At 50.2% G+C, this 19,950-nt stretch overlaps 1 protein-coding gene across 1 annotated transcript; it reads right to left on the bottom strand.

Moving 5' to 3' along the window:
* Window positions 1–6,456: 6,456 nt before the first annotated feature.
* Window positions 6,457–19,179, bottom strand: BATF3 (basic leucine zipper ATF-like transcription factor 3). The gene is made up of 3 exons (XM_057527142.1): window positions 18,967–19,179; window positions 16,184–16,288; window positions 6,457–6,941 (listed from the first exon to the last, which is right to left on the bottom strand). Exons 1-3 carry the CDS (start codon window positions 19,042–19,044, stop codon window positions 6,756–6,758), a joined length of 369 nt encoding a protein of 122 aa, XP_057383125.1. The 5' UTR covers window positions 19,045–19,179; the 3' UTR covers window positions 6,457–6,755.
* Between the last annotated feature and the right edge of the window lie 771 nt (window positions 19,180–19,950).

Below are 19,950 nucleotides of genomic sequence, written 5' to 3'. Positions count from 1 at the left end.
ACTTGCATTATTGCTATAATCATTTTAATGCAGTGGTCAGGAAATGAACCCAGACTATTTCCCAGGTATGCCTGCATATTTTTCCCCTGAAAATTTTCCCTACCACCTGTTAAATTTCTTTCTTTTTTCTCTCTAGTTGAGGGCCACTGGTGATTTATGTATCCAACTCCTCTGTGCACAGGTGACAAGTTAAGCAATCCTAAATAAATATTAAAGGTTTAAATAGTAATGATTGTAGGACAAATAAAATATAACAACTGTATTTACAACATTGAAATGAAATTGAAGGGCTTCCCTGGTGGCTCAGTGGTTAAGAATCCACCTGCCAATGCAGGGGACACGGGTTCGAGCCCTGGTCTGGGAAGATCTCACATGCCACAGAGCAACAAAGCCCGTGCACCACAACTACAGAACCTGCTCTCTAGAGCCTGTGAGCCACAACTACTGAGCCAACGTGTCACAACTACTGAAGCCCACGCGCCTAGAGCCCATGCTCCGCAGCAAGAGAAGCCACCGCAATGAGAAGCCTGCGCACCACAAGGAAGAGTAGCCCCTGCTCACCGCAACTAGAGAAAGCCTGCGCGCAACAATGAAGACCCAACGCAGCCAAAGATAAATAAGTAAATAAATTTTTTTAAAAAAAGGTAACTATCCTTTAAAATAAATAAATAAATGAATAAAATTGAAGATGACATCTGAAGAGATTTGTTCCCTGTGTGTATTTCTGCCACCCTCCCCCCATCCTCATCAACCAGCCTACTGTTCCTTTCAACAGTATTGTTACCAGGGCTTTATGAAGCAACTTCACTGCTGATTTATGGGAATCCCTAATTTACGACAGGCAAGCTGACCCAGATGTTGAATTACAGGAACAAGAAAAGTAGCTTAGGTTCACACTCTTAAATGGGGAAATAACAATGAGAAATTCATATCACCAATAGAGTAATAGTAAGTTCTTTTTTGGATTGGAATAAGGGTGAGGCCTTAATTGGGATGAAGACTAGAAAAGGAGTAGCCATTCACTCCATCAATCCTTCAAGCAGGAATTTTTAGTGCTAAGCACACGTACTAGGTACCTGTTAGGCAACTAGGGATATTTGGATAAATAAAACACAATTCCTTAAGACCCCGCTGTATAGCACAGGGAATTCTGCTCAATACTCTGTAATGGCCTATATGGGAAAAGAATCTAAAAAAAAAAAAAAAGAGTGGATATATGTATATGTATAACTGATTTACTTTGCTGTACACCTGAGACTAACACAACATTGTAAATCAACTCTACTCCAATAAAAATTTTAAAAAACAACAAAAAAACAAACAAACAAAAAACACAATACCTGTCCTGTAATTGCTTACATTCTAAGGAGGGGTATTCCCTGTTCCAAGCAAACGGAGAAAATCATTAGATTTCCTTTGCTCAAACTGAGATAGGTCTGGAGGTAAGTTTTCAGAAATTGTATGACAAGGCACCCTTTAAGGTGCTGTGGGGCGAGGGGGGGTCTTTCCCTTGCTGGCCCTGCTCCCCTCCCCACACGTGTAATGGGTACTTCACTACTAATTGTTTGAACAATAGCTAATTCGTAAATTCATAGTAATAACTAATTATTAATAATCCATTATTTTATTATTTTAAAATAAACATTTTATTACTTCATAAATAAATATGATGGTATATTACAACAATAAATTAAATAATTTATTTTATCATTTATTTTTATTAATAAATATATTGGTTTACTGTAATAATTAATGAAGATGAATTAAAATAAGTAATTAATTACTAGTAAAGTTTCATAATGATTAATCAAAATAATTTGCAAATGTGCTGCAACAGCTCAAGAACTGCCTCGGGGAACATTCATTGGTTCTTTCCACTCTTTAGCCTCAGGACGCTGGTCACTACTTGTGGGTCTTGAACTCTTACTTTCTCAATTTCAAAAAGTACTGCCTGGCAAATTGAGCCTTCTGTAGGTTTGTGACATTTCGGAAGGTACTTTTCGGCCTTGCTGCCAGCCTAGAGGAAAGACTGCGAAGAAGCTTGGTGAACCTGGGATGCTCAGGAAATGGTCCTGCTTTCCAGGTCCCAGCACCGCCCAAGAATGAGTTCCTCTGGGATTTAGAAGCGCAGGGGGTGGATTCAGAGCAGAGCAGAAGTACCACCCTGCACAAGGTGATGGAGAACTCAAACTGGTTTAAGAAGACTCTTGATTAATGAATGGATAGATAACAGTGGGTTATTAAGGGAAATCAGGGAAGTTCCAAGTACACCTCAGGCCTTTCAGGATGGCGTCTTAGAATGCAAACACTGGACTCTCCCTCACACTTCCCCTTGGTGTCGTGGTTGGAATTCTGGGCTAGTGGCCTTTGGTCTGATCTGCAATGACATTTCTGATCTTCTTAAGTATACCATACCAGAAAAGGTCATGCTAGAACACCCAAAAGAGCAGGTGAGCTGTCTCTAGGGACAGAGTGTGCCCTGAACACAGCCCCAGATTGGGGCACAAGTTCAAGCACGCCACGCCAAGCGCACCTGCATCTGCTAACTGCAGACTTTCAGTGTGCGTCATGCTGATGGTGATGATGTCCATGGCGACAGTAGTAACCACATGGATCTCCTTTGCCCCAAATATCTGGGGAGGAACAATTCATCAAGGTGGTCAGTTTCCAAATGGGCAATCCAGGAAATTTCCCTTGACTCCAAGCATAGAGGGGTTTCCAGAGACTAGCCTTGGCTAGCTCCACTCTCATGCCTCAAGACGTGTGGCATTGTTAGGGGAGCTTCCAAATAGCATACCTTCCTGGGGCTTCAGCATAACTTCCCCAGGAGCAGGGATGGTTTAGGTTCAGAGCTCAAGGATCCCCATCACCCTCTTCCCTTCCCCCTTCCCACTTCCTTCTCTCCTTCTCCTTCTCTTCCTTCCTCTCTCCTTCCTCCTCTCCACTGTTTCTTCTTTCCGCTTCCCTGGCTTTCGGTTACGAGCCTTCCTGCTGTGGCATGCATGACTCTGCCAGTACTTCCTGGACATCCAGGAGGGAAGACATGTGAGTGAGATTGGGGCTACCCCTTTTCTTCTAGCTCCTTCTACGGCAGAACCCACAGCCCTGGTGAGTACACCCGGACTGTGGAAACCCTAGCACTGATGGGAAAGAAGAGAGGGGCTTTTGAGTCTCTCGCTTTCCTGTCCGTTAGAGTCATCATTCTCAACCAAGGTTTGAGGCCAAAACTGGGGCCTGATTCAGTGATGGAAACCCCAGGCTTCAAGGCTGAGGTGGTGCAATACGGGGCAAGATTGCGGACAGGAAGTGGTGTGGCTGCATGGGTATGAAGGAAGGGCTTCCTCCCTCTCTGACACTTTCTAATCTAAAGGGGCCTTTCTCAGCTTGCCTCCCTTCCTCCCAGCCCAACAAACAGCCACTCTCAGATTTAATTCAGATACCCGGCCCAATGCCTGGCACACAGCAGCAGTGTGAATACAGCCGATCAAATCTAGTCTCCAGAACTGGTCTACTTCCCTTATACCTCCAGGAACAAAATAATCATTTCTCTGATTTAGAAGGAATTTCTACTTTTTCAGAGTAGCAGTTGGGGAGCTGAGACAGCCCTCAGTGCTACTGGGATCTGGATAAAGATGTTTTTAGCAACAAGTTTCATGAACATTTGGTTTTCAGAACTCTCGTCACCTCTCCAGTTATCTTGGAGGGGACTTGTCCCCATCACCATGACTCACTACCCTGGACTACCCTAGTTTTGGTTCCCTAACTCCAAATTTACTGTTGACATCAAAAATGGGGGCCTAACCCTCCCTAAATGTGAGTTCAACCTCAGTGAACACACAGCTTAGGGAGGAAGCCCCTGTGTCCAGCAGATATTTTGAGTAAAGTTCTTGATAGCGGATAAGGCAGCTGGCACATTGGAGTCAAGTGGCTGGGTCGGGGGATATCTAGGAGACACAACTGAAGGATTTGGAGGAATCAAATATGATGTGTAGATTTCTGACCAGATGGATGATAGAGCCCTTTATTAAACAGGGAAAAACAGATTGAGAAGCAGGTGTGAAGGGAAGATGATGAGATCACGAGTATGGTTTTGAACTTGTTGAGTGGGAAACGTTTGTGAGACGGCCTTTCAGAGACACGTGATGGGCAGCTGAATACACAAGTCTGCCCTCTGAAGGGAGAGCGGGGCTCTGGGTACCGATGTGGGAGTTGTCGTATAGAGATAGGTGGTGACTGAGGCCCCAAGAAGAGGAGCTCCTTTATACTGAGAAGCAGGTAGAGAGGGTAGAAGCAACACCAAGGTCAGTGTCACAGGCTGTTAGGAAGTAAAGGAAGATAAAGCCTGAGACATGCCCACTAGATTTAGCAAAAAAGTGCCTACTGGGGACCTCCAAGGGGGCAGTTTCGGTGAGGTGGCGGGAGCAAAAGCTAGGTTGTCTTATGGCAGAGGCTGACAGATGTTCGCCTAAGCCCGCTCCTCCAGCTCCCGGGCACGGGGCTGAGTTTCATTTCCCAGCCTCCCTTGTGTCTGGGTGAGGCCACGCGTTTCAGGTCTGGCACAAGGACTGTGCATGGGAAAGGATGCACTCTCACCTCCAGGATACAGCCCTCCCCACCATCCTCCACGGACCCTTCCTCCAAGTCTCCCAGTCAGGGTAGAGGATCTAGGGGGACTCCAAGGCCTCGGGGGCCCAGAGCAGCTACATGGAAGGAAACTGGCCCCTAGGTTGTTACATGGCGTCAGGGGGCTCTGGCCAGTGGGGCTGGTGGGCACGGACTCCCTGGGGGTCAGCAGCGGAGTGGGTGAACAGCCAGCTGGACAGCCGTGACCATAGGGGTCAGAGCAGATGAGCAGTCAGACAGCGAGAGGGGTCTGCAAGCCAGAGCCTGGAAGTACTGCAGGGCCAGGTGAGCCCCAGCCAGAGTGTAAAATGCTCCCTTCTGGAAAGCGCTGGACTTGAAAGACAGCAGCAGCAAAATGCTGGCGGGTACAAGATGCATACTTCACGTGTCCATGCTCTCCTCAGCTGCATAGGCCCCCGGGGCCCTGGCTCTGAGTCCATCCTTCACAGATGGGCCGCCCACCTGGACTGTGCAGCCCTGGCAGCCTGGTGAGGTGCTGACAGAAGGTCACACCACATTTAGCCACCAGCTGAGCAGGACCCTGGCACGGCGGCAGCCTGACTCTATCAACTACAGTGGGTCAGCAGTCAGATCCCCTGGGGTCTGCTTCTGGTCCTGCTTCTCACAGGTGACCGTGAGCAATCCCCTCCCCCTTGCCACACCCCTCAACTACAAAGTGAAGGGATGAGGCTGGATGATCTTAAAGTCTCTTGTGCTGGGAATTCCCTGGGAGTCCAGTGGTTAGGACTCCACACTTTCATTGCCAAGGGCCTGAGTTCAATCCCTGGTCGGAGAACTGAGATGCCACAAGCCGCGTGGCTAGATAATTCCACCATCCCCCTGAAAGAGCTGTATTCAGGAAGCTTTGGCCTGGTCCTGCCAGCAGGCACAGGCCCTAACAGCAGCCTTCCAGCGCCTCTGACCAGGGAAATCTTGCCACCATCAGCCTGCGTGAGTTAGAAGACACCAGGCCAGCCTCCAGTAAGCAGGGGAAGAAAGAGAGAAAAGAGGAAAAAAAGAGGAGGCTGGTGGGGATTAGCCAGTAGGAATCCTGGCATGAGGTCAGCAAGCTCTTCACCCCTGGCAAGAGCTGCTTTCTATTTCTTTTCTCTTTTTTAACCATTTACATTTACAACAAAGCACTTTCCCTGCTGTTCCCATTTCTTGTTCCCTTTATGATAGGCTGGCTCCACTTTCCACAACTCTCTTGTTCCAGGAAGAAAGAGAATCGGGAGGGGATGGGCTGTGTTCTCCCATTTTGCTTTTCTTGCTGGGGCCACTTTCAACTTGGCCTGGTTCTGATTTTCCTGAAAGAATAGAGTTGGAAGGGACCTTTAAAAGGAAATAGCTCTCCTCTCCTCATCTACCCAAATATTTGCTTGCTTAAATAGGGGACAGATCTCCTCCATTCGAGTGTGATTCAGACTTCTAAAAAGTACATTGTCCCCTGATCCTATGACTACTAATGGAATGGGAGGTGACCTGGGAATATACAGAGCACATGGGAAAATCAGCCTGGAGTAGAAAATCTTCCAGGACGGTCCAGCCTGGGTGGGAAAGTTGACCAGGATGGAGGGTCAGGCAGCGCATAAGACAAGCACGAGTCACGCCCAGCACACCCCTGCATGACCCAGCTGGGGTGGCAGAGGAGTCCCACCCCAAAGGTGCCTCCTCATCTAGCATGGATGTGACCATGGGGGAGATGACCAGGAGGAGAAGCAAGACCCAGGAGCTGCAAAACCACCTGAGGAGACAGGAGATGACCTCTTCAGGAAGAGGAAAGGTATTGTGTCTCTAAATTCTAAGAACTTGGCGAAAGGGGAGAAGATAACACCTTTATTATCCATATGCTAGAGGAAATGATTCTGCACAACAAAGGAACCTACTAGCTGCCAAAGTGGACGCGCAGTGACTCCTGAGGATGGCCTCCCTGCCTGGATCTGCTAAAGGATCTGAGTCAGGGGCCTGCGAGAGCATCATGCTGAGCCTGGGCTGCTGGGGACACGGCCCGGAGCTCCTAAGAGCCGACCCGGCCACAGGTCCCCCGGTACACAGATGCAGAGGGAAGCCTCTTCCCAGGTGTGAAAAAGACCAACGCGCCCTCCTGGGCAGAGGAGGACCGTCTTTGGGCTTCACCGGGGCAGGCAGCCAGCCACGGGGTCCAGCCGCGGCACCGGCACAAAGTTCATGGGGCAGAGCAGCAGCGGGCATATCTTCTCGTGCTCCTTCAGCACCTCGCTCAGGTGCTTCAACTCCTCCGTCAGCTTCCCGATCTCTCTCCGCAGCACTGTGTTTTCTTGCTCCAGGCACTCATATTCCTGGGAAGACAGAAATCAGTCTTCAGCATCGGTTCTGAAACCACGTGCCCTTCCTCTGTCCTCCGGGCAGATCTAACCCCGGCCACGATGCTCACCTCCTTCCCTGAAATCTTTCTCATTAACCGTGGCCGCCTCCACCACTCAGATTTGTTTGTTCATTTGCTTCACGTCACTCCCCTCCCACCAGGATGAGGGCCGGGCTTTGTTCTTTGAATCATCTTTATTATCTTATTTATAATTGACATAAAATAAAACGCACCTAATTTTAAGTGTATAATTTGATGAGTTTTGACAAATGTAAACAACTGTGTTGATCAAGACGCAGAACATTTCCATCACTCTGAAAAGTTCCCTGATCTCCCTCTGCAGTCAGTGGCCCTCTCCCCACAGCCGCTGATCTGCTTTCTGATGGTTTCTGCTGGGTTCACTGTTACAGCCCCAGCACCTGCAACAGTGCCTGGAACATAACAAATGTTTGTCGAATGCTGAGTAAATGAATGAAAACACCCCTTGCCTTGGCTTTGCTCCAACACTCACCTGTTAAGCTTCCACTATATCGGAGTTTACAGAGGCTTAGAACCGCGGGAGATCAGAGAGCCCTTATCCCAGACCACACAGCGCAGAAACCTTCCCTATGTAATTCTAGCTCCGACATCCAACTTGTGCTGGACACTCCCTCCTTCAAAGGACAGTTCCTGCTATTTCTGAGCTCCTCTTTGTACTATCCAAAATCACTCTCTCCTTTAAACCCACCCACTGGGCTTGGTTCCACCTATAGAACCACATAGAGTACATGCGATACTTTTTCAACATCACAGTTCTTGAAATGTTAGGAGACGGCCCCATACCACTTCCCCTTAGGTATTCTCTGAGCCCAACTGCTTCAGGTCCTCTGAGTTCCTTGGGTTTTAGGACTTCTGGTTCCTCCGCCCTTCGGGAGGCCATTCCCAACACACGTTCCAATTTGCCAGGAGCTCTGAGAAAATGTTCCCAAAACACAATGCACGACTCTGGGGATGGTCCCGCCACGCAGAGGTCAAATGCGTGAGGTAGTCTGCTCCGGGTGGGACCCAAGGGCGCAGCCACCTAGCTCTGGGGATTCTCTCTGAGAATGCAGAGAAGTGCAAGCTTTGTCTGCATCGGCCGCTTCTCTGTTCATACTTGAACTACAACTGATATTTTGGCTTAAGGGTGGGCTTTACATCCGCTTCTACTGAATTTTGCCCTGTTTGCTTGGTCATCTGCTAGCCTAGCAAAATCTTTTTGAATACTGATTGTGTCAGCTCCTGGGTTAGTGATACCACACAGCTCTAAGCTGTCCACTAACTCGATGAAGTAGGTCTTCCTTTTCTTCACCCAACTCATTAATAAGTCCTACAATACTCGGCCACTTGCAGAGCCCTACGGTACACCAATAGAGACCTTCTTAAGGCTGACGATCTTGTTTGCATCTTGTTGAAATGTTGTTTTCAATCATTTCTAGGTTGATTCATATGGTTAGGCTTTGTTGAACCATGCATACCATGCATTTCCTGAGCTGGGAGCCCAACCTTATTATCTTACCAGTAATTTTTAAGAAATATTATTTTAAGAGTCTGATCTTCTTACAGGCCATGAAGATACATGCAAATTCTCAGCTCTGCCTCTTTACTAAAGCTGTTCTCCTCAACTGGGCTGCCTTCCTGCTTTTGTGTGGAAGGTCAAGCCCACCACCTCCAGGAAGGCTTCCCAGATCATAGCACCTAATGGAACCATATCTCTCATTACGTGTTCTATTCAGTCTTGTATCATAGTCAATCTTATTTATATTAAATAAGGTCTCTCCCCGAAGATCAGAAATGTATAGCAACTAGGGGCCTCTGCTACCTTCTCCTGTACCCCTGCCTGACAGGCCCCAGTGCCAACATCTACGAGCTCAGTGACTCCACAACCCTCGCCCTTGGTCTCCTTCTCTTGTCCCCTTCCTTCCCTCTCTCCCACTCTAGGCACTTTCCTCCCTCTCAGAACAAGGGCCCCAGAGAGGTTGCACGTAGAGGCCATCGGAGCTATCTCTCTGCCTCCTGTCTTTCCCAGGCAGGCTCTCAGGGTGACCTGGAATACTCTCCATGGCAGCGGGCCTCGCCCTCCCCGCCACAGGCTGAGCTGGGCCACTTTGGCCCCCTAGTACCCTGGCTGCATTACGCCTTCAGCTCTTCTCCAGGCCTACCACTCCCAATGCCCCAGGCTCTCCTCTGGCCTCTGACAGCTCTAGTCCGGGAGTCAGAATTCAGTCTCCCAATGCAGCAAGAGGCCCTCTGTGGGCAGGAAGGGTCTGGCTGGGAGGAGGGGATGGGGACCTAGGCATCGTGGGGAGCGCTGCCTGAAGCAAAGGGCTGAGAGAGGCCACAGCTCTGGGTAGTTCGCACATGTGCGCGCGCGCGCACACACACACACACACACACACACACACACACACACACTCTCCACCCTGCACCTGGAAATTCTCTTCACCTCCAAGTAAAATGAAGAATACATTTGAACGGTTCCAATGAGCTAAGATTTTAACTAGATTCCAAAGAACAGAATTCTCCCTGTAGCAGAATATTCCACATGCCTTTGTATAGTTACTGAACGCTGTGGCAAGATGCTTCTGAGCTTCTGAGCTCTCCCTCTGGAAGCCACAGGGGCCGTGCTGCCAAAGTCCACGGCTCTCCCCGAGCCCCAGCTCAGGAAGGCCACGGAGCTGCCCATCGCGGGCCTCCAGCAGGCCCCTCGGCTGCCTTCTCCACAGGGACTTTCTCTTCTGGGATTTGAGTTTTACTCATAAATCTGCGGAGGGGCTTTTACTGAGCTGAGGGAATAAAAAGAGAAGAAGTCAAAATCTTCTTCAAGAGAGACCAGTTCCACAAAATAAAAGAGGGAGATGAGAGGGGAGGAAGAGGAGGTGAGAACGCTGAGTGGGTACAATGGGGAATGAGTAAGACCCACTTCAACCTGAGGAGAGATTACCTGGACTCAACATATTTGAAAAATAAGCCAAGGACTTTAGACCCTTTGTTATTTCCAAAGAGATGATCAGTTTAGCTCAAATCTTGCTGCCTGTCCAATCTCCTATCCCGGGAGGATTTGAGGTCACTGTGCCGCCTTCCCTGGGTATGTGCAGGACACAGTCACAAAGCAGAGACCAGAAATGGGAGGCGCTGAAATCACTGCAAATCCCATTTCTGCCTCAGAAATTAAGCTGTCTAGGGCAATGATTCTCAACTGGGCCAATTCTGGCAGTCCCCGGGGAACATCTGGAGCGGCTGGAGACAGTTTGGGTTGTCACAGCTGGGAAGGGGGCGCTACTGCCTCTAGTGGGTCGAGGCCACGGAAGCTGCTCAACGTCCTACGGTGCACAGGACACCCCCCACCCCAACGAGGAAATAGCTGACCCCAAATGTCCATAGTGCTGAGGTTGAGAAGCCCTGGTCTGAGCTTCTAAAGAGAGGTTGATTGAGGAATGAGGTGCTGTCTGGGGGGTGATTCAGGGTCTAGGATGCCTTTGAGGCAAAGCCTGGTAAAGAAGCTAATGTGGGTACCAGGGACCAGAGATGATAACTAAGGTGGGAAGGAAATGAGGGGAAGGAAAAGGCCATCAGGAGGACACAGACCCCATTTCACAAGCGAGACAGCTGAAACTCAGAGGTACGGTGACTTTTCTGAGGTCATGCAGACATGGGGCCTGATCCCTGACTTCGAGGTCAACTGCAGCCCTCAGGCAATGACAGCAATTCTGCTTTCGCTTGGCAGTGTCTGGGCCTAAATTTCCCCCCATGGTGGTTACCAGCAGTAAAGGGCTACGAGAGCTCAGGATTTTACCGTAAGTCTATTCCCAAGCCTTAAGCTCATATACTTCCCAGCAGACAAATTGTGTCACCAGCAAGGGCTGTACAAATTAGTGTCATCATCAGTTTCTAAACCCAGTGAGGACTGACATGAAGGATTCTCTTAGAGTATGCAATATCTGAAAGCACCAGGGCAACACGTACCACAACCATATTGCCCAAGAAAGTTGTCAGTTTGTGACATTTGGGGCTCCTGAGGATGGCATTGCTGCCTTCCTTTTCTGACTCAAAGTTCTTTCTTAGTCTTACACCTTTGGGTGCCTGGCTTGAACCAGTGTAACCCACTTCTGAGACACTTTCAACTGGGCTTAGAGACCTGGACTGTTTTCTTGGGTTCCCATTTGTGAATCTGGACCCGGGCCATGTGCCTAATATTCAGAGACGAACACGGGTCAAAATCTCCATGAGAAGGGTAAGTGCCTTGAAGGGAAGACTCGAAAAGTCACAGTGAACAGCAAGGTGCACAGATACACACTAGGAACTGCTTCTCATCACTGCGGGGCGACTTCTGGCAGCCGCCACCCTGAGGGGGAAACTCAGACACCTCTGAAGAGTGACCCCAGCCTCTCTCTGGCTTGGCCTGCTCAGGTTCTCCTCCCGCCCTGCCCTCCAAGGGGGTTCTGCCCTGCTGGATAGTCCCCCGGCTTTGGGGATGGAGAGCTGGGGAAGGAAGAAGGCAGCCGAGAGACTTGTAACAGCCGGGACTGGAGGAGGTTTTTCTGGATGTTGGAGGTGAGAGAGGCTCAAGAACTGAGTGGGCAGGAGAGGAAGGTGGGAATTTTAAACACGTCTTGCTCTAAATATTCCCCTTCATGGTGTTCAGGAAAGGCAAATAAAGAGCTCGAGTTACTTGCAGATATTTAGCAATGCTAGCCCACAGTATAGGATAGAGGAATTTATGGGGTAAGGGCTTTACTCAAAGCCCTTTTTTTTTTTAACATCTTTATTGGAGTATAATTGCTTTACAATGGTGTTAGTTTCTGCTGTATAACAAAGTCAATCAGCTATACATATACATATATCCCCATATCTCCTCCCTCTTGCGTCTCCCTCCCACCCTCCCTATCCCACCCCTCTAGGTGGTCACAAAGCACAGGGCTGATCTCCCTGTGCTATGCGGCTGTTTCCCACTAGCTATCGATTTTACATTTACTCAAAGCCCTTATGATGGGCTCAGCTCCCCAGGGAGTAGTGGGCAGTCATGGCTATCAGGTGGCAGTTTTCTGTGCCCTTCGGTGTCTCCCAATGAGCTGGCCTCGTTCCAAGTCTGAGGAGAAGGTTTCCATGCACTGTGTCTGGTTCTTACTTTTCCCAACCTAGATGTGTCCTGGGAGCCCCAGGGAGCCTGAGGGGCTTTCAGCTGTGACCCAAAGCAGTGTGCTAAGTCCTCTGCCTGCAGCTCGCTGGAGCACAGTAAAATTATTCATCACCAAATTTTTTAGCCAGACATCCCACTCTCAATATGTAGATGTTTTTCAAAATCTAAAAACTAGTCACCGAGCTTCCCTGGTGGCGCAGTGGTTGAGGGTCTGCCTGCCAATGCGGGGGACAGGGGTTCGAGCCCTGGTCTGGGAAGATCCCACATGCTGCCGGGCAACTGGGCCCGTGAGCCACAATTACTGAGCCTGCGCGTCTGGAGCCTGTGCTCCGCAACAAGAGAGGCCGCGGTGGTGAGAGGCCCGCGCACCGCGATGAAGAGTGGCCCCCGCTTGCCACAACTGGAGAAAGCCCTCGCACAGAAACGAAGACCCAACACAGCCATAAATAAATAAATAAATAAATAAATAAATAAATAAACCCAAAAAGTTAAAAAAAAAAGAATCTGCCTGCCAATGCAGGGGACACGGGTTCGAGCCCTGGTCTGGGAAGATCCCACATGCTGCAGAGCACCTAAGCCCGTGCACCACAGCTACTGAGCCTGTATGCCACAACTACTGAAGCCCTCGCGCCTAGAGCCCATGCTCCACAACAGGAGAAGCCACCGCAATGAGAAGCCTGCGCACTGCAACAAAGAGTAGCCCCTGCTCGCCACAACTAGAGAAAAGCCCGCATACAGCAGCAACGAAGACCCAACACAGCCAAAAATAAAATAAATTTTAAAAATAAATAAATAAATAAATAAAAATAAATTTAAAAAATAAAAATAAAAACTAGTCACCAGGGCTTCCCTGGTGGTGCAGTGGTTGAGAATCCGCCTGCCAATGCAGGGAACACGGGTTCGAGCCCTGGTCCGGGAAGATCCCACATGCCGCGGAGCAACTAATCCGTGCACCACAACTACTGAGCCTGCGTTCTAGAGCCCGTGTGCCACAACTACTGAGCCCGTGCTCCACAACGAGAGAAGCCACTGCTCGCTGCAACTAGAGAAAGCCCACGCACAGCAATGAAGACCCAATGCAGCCAAAGATAAATAAATAAATAAATATTTAAAAAAAAAAAAAAAACTAGTCACCAAAGTGACTACTGACACCAGTGACCAATGACACTTGTGTGTAGCTAGTGATGGTAAAGGGTGGACTTCCGCTTTGGGGCCTGTGTATGGATGGAACCACTGTCCTGGCCTCCTTGATACTGTGTTTCCCAACAAAACTGGCCTTGCTGAGGTGATCTGCCGGTGGTGCATGATCCTAATCCATTCTTGTAGCTCCACAGAGAAAGAGGAGGAGGGCGTGTTCTTCTGTGGAAGAACTGGGTTTCAGATCAGTCGGCCCCCTTCTGGAAAGGGCAACTGGCACAGTTATGATTATGGACAGCAAAACAAGCTAAGAATCCTATGAAGGGCCCTCCACCCACCGTTCTAAAAGGGATTAGGCAGGAGTAAATGTGGCAAATCACCCCTAAATTTCCCGGACATCTAGTTCATTTCGTTATCAAATCCAACAATGACAGAAATTGAGAGACCCATCTTTTTTTGACACTGTAGTAAAGTATTTATGTTTGTGGTAGGCAGAATAATGCCAACCCCCATGATGTTTACATCCAATCTCTGTAACCTGTGAATATGTTACCTTACATGGCAAAAGCGACTTTGCAGATGTGACTAAGTTGAATATCTTAAAAGAGGGAGATTATCCCAGATTATGCAGGCGAGCCCAGTGTAATCATGAGAGTATTAGGGAAAGAGGAAGCAGAGAAGGAGATATAACAACAGAACGGTGTCAGAGTGATGCAGGATGAGAAAGACTCAACTGGCCAGTGCTGGCTTTGAAAATGGAAGGGGACCAACAAGCCAAGGAATACAGAAGCCTCTAGAAGCTGGAAAAGGCAAGAAACGGATTCCTCTGCAGAGCTTCCAGAAGGAATGCAGCCCTGTTGACACCTTGATTTTAGCCCAGTGAGACCCATTTCATATGTCTGACCTCCAAAACTGTGAGATAAAATAGATCTGTGTTGTTTTAAGCCACCAAATTTGTCATAATTTGTTACAGCAGCCATAGGAAACGAATATACTTTCCTTGAGACTCCTATGCCTCCCAAGGACAGGAATGAGATCTTAATCCTCTCCTTGTGACCCAGTGGCAATGCCTTGCCTGCAGTGGTTCTTGATAAATATTTGTTGAACGAATCTACTCGACCCTTGCTCCATGAAAGATCTTGTCCAAGTCATTTAGTCACCTCCACACACATAATCACTTGGGATTTAAAACCAAGTGTTCTCTAGTGTATTTTGATATTGATGCATCTGGCTCCAACTAGAAGTTCCTCGAGAGGAAGGGCCTTGCTGGCACATGTGTTCTGAACATAGGGCCTTGCACTGACTGAGCCACAAGTCCCCTCTGGGGGTTATTTGGTAGCATGAAGCTAGAACCAGGCTTGCTCCAGGAGCAAGGGGGAGGAAAGAAAGGAGGCAAAGGGCATCCCAATTCCTCTGTGGAAATTTTACAGAACTAATCCCGGCTGGAACGGACCTTCCCTGACCCTGGTCTGAAGATCCTAGTCTCTTTCTACAGCCCAGACTTCCTACTTTCAAGAAAGAACGTAACATTTATAATCTATGGCCCTCTGTGAATTTATATCAGCGGGTCACCTCTCCCTGGAGCCTGTGCATTCTAAATCTGTTCTCTGCTCAGTGTGAAGGGGTTTTTAGAGACTGTCATTTCCCCCTCATAACACCTCAGAGTCTCCTGTGCTATCAGTGGCCCCCAGACTGGCCTCGCTGAGACAATCTATGGCCAGAAAGTGTGGCAGGAGAGAGCTGAACTAAAACCCTTAATACTCACACCAACCCTGTGCAAAGACAAGAGCATGGGAGTGCCATCAATTCCTTGGACAGATCCTGGGATGCCTTCGACGTCAGTTCCCATGTCCTGACTGTGAGATTATGTGGGATTATGCACGGGGATAGAGGAAAATGGAAGAGTTTAGAATAAACCTCAGGTTCCTGATTTGGGTGATAAGATAGATGGTTAGTTAGCTCCATTAACTACAATTTGATGACAGTGAGAAGAAAAAGTCTCAGGGTGAACAGACACGCTATCATGGTCACGCTACAGCTGAGGAGACTGTGGCGAGCCATTTGGAGGCATCTAAGCAGACACTGGAGATGTGGGGTTAGGGCCAGAGGTCTTGGAGTAATCAATGCATACCTGAGAGTAAGTGATGTTGGGAGCTGACGCTGGTAGAACAGATTAATAGATTAAATCTTCCAGGGTGAGAAGAAAAAAGGGCAGAGTCTGAAAGCCTGGTCAACACCAACGTCTAAGAAAACAGAGGTAGAAAAGTGAACAAAGAAACTAAGAAAAAAGTGGTGAAGAGGGTCAGGAGAAATAGGAAATGTGGTCCTTTAGAAGCTAAAGACCTTGAAAGAAGGTTTCAAGAAGGCGAGGATCAGTGGTGTCAGAGGAGCCAGCAAGGTGAAGGATGAGGGGACGAGAGAGAGGTCCCTGGACCGGGCAGTGCCAGGGCACTAGTGGCCTCAGCGGAGCAGCTTCTGTAGGAAGCGTGCATGTGTGTGTGTGCATGTATGTGTGTTGGGAGAGCAGAAACGATATCACAGAGGACTGGGGAATAAACAGGAACTGAGGACATGGAGACAGCAGGTCTCTTTTTAATAAGCAGGGAAATAAAAGAGGGAAAGAAAAGAAATGGGGCGCTAGCTTGAAAGGGAATCAGGATCAAAAGGTGGGTTCTTTACTTTAGAATAAGGGAAACTTGAGTGTGAGATGCAACCAGTGAGGGAGAAATGAGGACACCAGTGAGTGAAGACTCAGAACACTGGGCTGGAAGGACACAGCAGAATTAGACGTGCATGTGGCCGACCCGGTGATGACCAGGGTGTGACCTTAGGTCCACCACGGTGCAAGGGTGGAGAATGACTCCTTGCCATGGCCCTTGCATGGCCTCCTCGGCATGGCTCTGCCCTAACCGCACTCTCACCTCATGGAGTTTGTCAGCCTTCTGGGTCTGCTTCTTCCGGCTTCTCTGAGCAGCAACTCGGTTTTTTTCCCTCCTTCGGACCTTCCTGTCATCATCCTCAGGGCTCTGGGGGGGAAGGTGTGGTCAGGTGTGATGCTGAGGCCCCTCGCCTCACCGTCCCTGCCCTCTCTCTTCACCCAGCATTGCTTACGGAGCATCACCATGTTCTCTACAGCCACAGCAGTGCTTGCTGCTACATCAGTGGGGTAACAGCGGCCCCGCGTCCAGGAGCACTCACCATGCGCTATGACTGTGCTAGCTGTTAACCCCTGTCGCCACCCTGAGAAATGTGTGGTGGGACCGCCATCTAAAAGATGAGGAATAAGAAACTCAGAGATGCTGAGGAACTTGCTCCAGGTATCGCAGCTAGTAGCGGGGCGAACGGGAAGTGGAACTCAGGTCTGCTGGACTCCAGACCAACGTTCTCAAACCTCTCCCCTGCAGGGCATGTGCCTGGAAGAGGTGTGGTGCTGGTGCTCATCTGAGGACGGGAAAGGCAGAAGGCGGCTGCTATCTGGGACTTGCCGTGGGCCGGGGCTTCCGCCACCCCACGCAAACAGGTACTTTTGATACTGTGTACAAATCACCATTACGCTGATAACTAACTGCAACCACGTAACTCTCCCAACATACCACGTGATCCTGAACGCCACAACAATAGGTTCCTTTGAACAATGTCTGTCTGACTGACGTTTTGTTTCACACACAGGTCAGGGCGAATGAGAAAGCAAATTTATGATGTGTCTTGAAAGCTCTTGGCTGTATATGAGATTTAACCAAACTCGGTCAAATCCTTCAAGAGTTATCCTGAAACAGGCAGGCAGAAAAATCCACCTACCATGGTAAAAAACACTTCATCCAGTTATAGAAGACATGGAGAAGTGGGGCACTATTTGCTTTCCAGAACCCTATGAGAAGACACCCAGAAAATACTACCTTTAAAGAGTGTAAAGACCAAGAGATTAGTGGGATACAAACACAGGAAAGCTACTCAATTATTACTATTAATGGAAAGCAAATATTGATAACATAAAATAATGGATGTTTTCAGTTATCATTTTATCTGGTCTAATATTCCAAATAAGGAAAGACCCATATCACCTCCCCAAGTTACAGCAGGTAAAGAATTTTCAGCATATGCAAGAATATAAAGCTATGAAAGGATAAGAAGAAAGAACGTAACAAATAGAAGTGGACTAGAGGCAGTGCTTAAGGGAACAGGCATAAAATGTTAAAATGTAGTCTTTTAGAGGCAAAGAAGTCTCGGTAGATATAACCGCAACACAACGGCGAGTGCAGCAGACAGAACTTTTAGCTTTAGAAATACACAGTTCCTGGTTTTGTCTCCTACTATCAATATGGTCTTGGGTAAATGACTTAAACTCTCTGATTTTTCCATTTTCTCATTTGTTGTGCGATTCATTCATTCTTTCAGTAAGTATTAACTGAGTACCTGCCATGTGCCAGGCACTGTCCTGGGCACTAGAGACACATGCCCTGAACAAGTGGTCAGTAATCTCTGCAATGATCATCCTAACAGTCCAATGCTTGGGGCTGCATAGGATAAAATGAGATTTTATCCCAAAGCTACCAGCGCATGGTATGCCCTCAATAATCTGTTAAGTCTGCTATTTTTTATTGAGTACCCCATAGTGCCTGTCACCAAATCATGCCTCTCTGTTCATCATCAGAAATTCATAGGGCACATGAAGCAGTCTGCACTCTGCCCTGTAGGAGCAGACACTCCAAACTGGATTTATCACCTATCATTGTCATACCTGACAACCAGCAGAAACATTTAATCAAGATGGAAAGAGGGGAGCAAACTGTTGAGATATTCATATATTATTAACCACATCTCAATTAGTTCTCATAAATATCATAAGAAGTGGATATTGTTATACTGATTTTACACGTGGGGAAATTGAGGCTCAGAGAGGTTGAGCAAATTGCCCAAGGCTACTCAGCCTGTGTGTGGCAAAGCCGAGGCCTAAACTCAGATGTGTGACTCTCTAGCGTCACCCGATGACATTCTGTGCCAGGCACCGAATTGAGAAGAAGGGCATAACCATGAAAAGACTCACTCCTAAAGCAGCAGAGCGGGAAGTTCTCATACTGCAGTCCCTGCGAGCAACTTTGTGTCAGTTTCCCGAGTACGCGGTTGTAAACGTGGTGGTGGACAGCGCACAGGACCGAGCGCCGCCTACTTCTGGCCCCTACCTCGCGCCGCTAGGCCATTCGGGAGGCAGCCGGTAGATGTTGGGAGTGCCTGGGCACGAGTTTCCCCTTGTAGCGGAATTTCCCCCTCTCCACACCTTGGCCCCCGCTCGGAGCGGCGGGGAAGGACCACGCGCTCCGGCGGTGGGGTGGCACCCGGCGGCGGCGCATGGATGGCGACGCCCAAGGCAGCGGGGACCCCACGTGCGGGGGAGCGTGGACAGTGTCCAGCCCTACCAGGCGACGGCGCCCTCTGGCCTCTCCCCGCTCCCAGGCTCAGGAGCCCAGTCACCATACCGGACGCCCCGGGCACCGTGCGTGCGCGGGGGCGGCAGGGCAGAGGCCCACGCCAGGGTCCCTGGCCCGCCTCCGCGGCCCCCACACCGCTCGCGTCTAGCTCCCGCAGCGCCCTCCACGCTTGCACTCAGTGGTCACCACCCGGGAGCCCCAGCACCCACCTCCTCGCGCCCCCAGGCGCGCCCACCCCCGCATCGCCCGCGGTCCTCCCCGAGCCTCTAGTCCACTACCTGCGGCTGCGCCTGGTTCCCCGGCGCCGCGAAGCTCCTCTGCAGGACGCTGCCGGCGGCCGGGAGCCCTTGCGACATGCCGCGCGCTTCTCTGGCCCGGCCCGCCCCGCCGCGCAGCCTAGCGGAGGAGCGGCCGCCCGGCCCGGCGCGCCCTGCACGCGGGGAGCTGCCTACCGGCTCTCTCCCGCCACCGGCATCCCCGCGCCCCAGCACCTGCCGGCCGCCGCCTCTGCCCCGCCCCCTCGGGCTTCCCGCTTTCCCGGCTCCAGCGCCCGCTGCGCAACGCCCGGGTTTCCCCACCCCCCAGTCCGAGCCCGCCGTCCTTCCCGTCCCCAAGTCCGCCCCGCCCCCTCCTTCTCCCACCCCCGCCTCGTTTCCTCCTCTCCCCGCCCTCTCGCCGCACCTCGGGGTCCCAAATACCACCCCTGTCGCGGCTTTCCGCTGGGGCCTCACTCTTCGTGGAAGTCACGTGGTGACTCCGAAACCCGGGAGGGAGCGCGAAGCCCACCCACAAGAAGCGAGGCTGGGCAGGTGGGGGTCGAGGAGGTGCCGCGCAGCGTCTGGGGTCTTTCGGCCGCTCTCGGAGAACTCGGGTTGAGAAACACAAGTGGGTGGTTTGGGGTTGGTGTTTTTTTCCCGGTCCCGTCACGGCATCTTCCTGCACATCGGCCCCGCCTTCCCCCAGCGCAGGGGTCACAGTCTCGGGGGACTTTCTCCGCCTCGATCAGTCACGCGGACGCCACTCTCGCTCCTTCCGCGGCCCCCGGCTGCCCTGCCCCGGAGGCGCAGACCAGGGGAGGGGACAGCGGCTTTACCGAGTCCCACTGCGCACCCTGTGAGCCACGGGGCACTACAGGGCCTTTCTGAGGGGAGCACCTGCTCCAGTCTTCGCGGGGCTGTGGGAGGGAGCCAGGCGGGGCGGCCCCGAGGGTGAATTCCCTCAGTGGAGGGTGGCGAGGAAGAGGTTGTCCTGGAGATTAACAG

The sequence above is a fragment of the Balaenoptera acutorostrata genome, chromosome 1 (genome assembly GCF_949987535.1).
Source record: "Balaenoptera acutorostrata chromosome 1, mBalAcu1.1, whole genome shotgun sequence".
NCBI lineage: Eukaryota > Metazoa > Chordata > Mammalia > Artiodactyla > Balaenopteridae > Balaenoptera > Balaenoptera acutorostrata.
Note: the sequence above shows the minus strand (reverse complement) of the source record. Positions and strands in the feature narration are given on the sequence as shown.

What these genes read in the sequence shown, in the direction of transcription:
- BATF3 (XM_057527142.1), bottom strand. Translation starts at nt 19,044, where the DNA reads ATGTCGCAAGGGCTCCCGGCCGCCGGCAGCGTCCTGCAGAGGAGCTTC. An exon ending in GGAACCAGGCGCAGCCGCAG is followed by an intron (nt 16,289 to 18,966) that starts GTAGTGGACTAG and finishes CTTCCCCCCCAG; the next exon opens with AGCCCTGAGGATGATGACAG. An exon ending in AGGCTGACAAACTCCATGAG is followed by an intron (nt 6,942 to 16,183) that starts GTGAGAGTGCGG and finishes CTGTCTTCCCAG; the next exon opens with GAATATGAGTGCCTGGAGCA.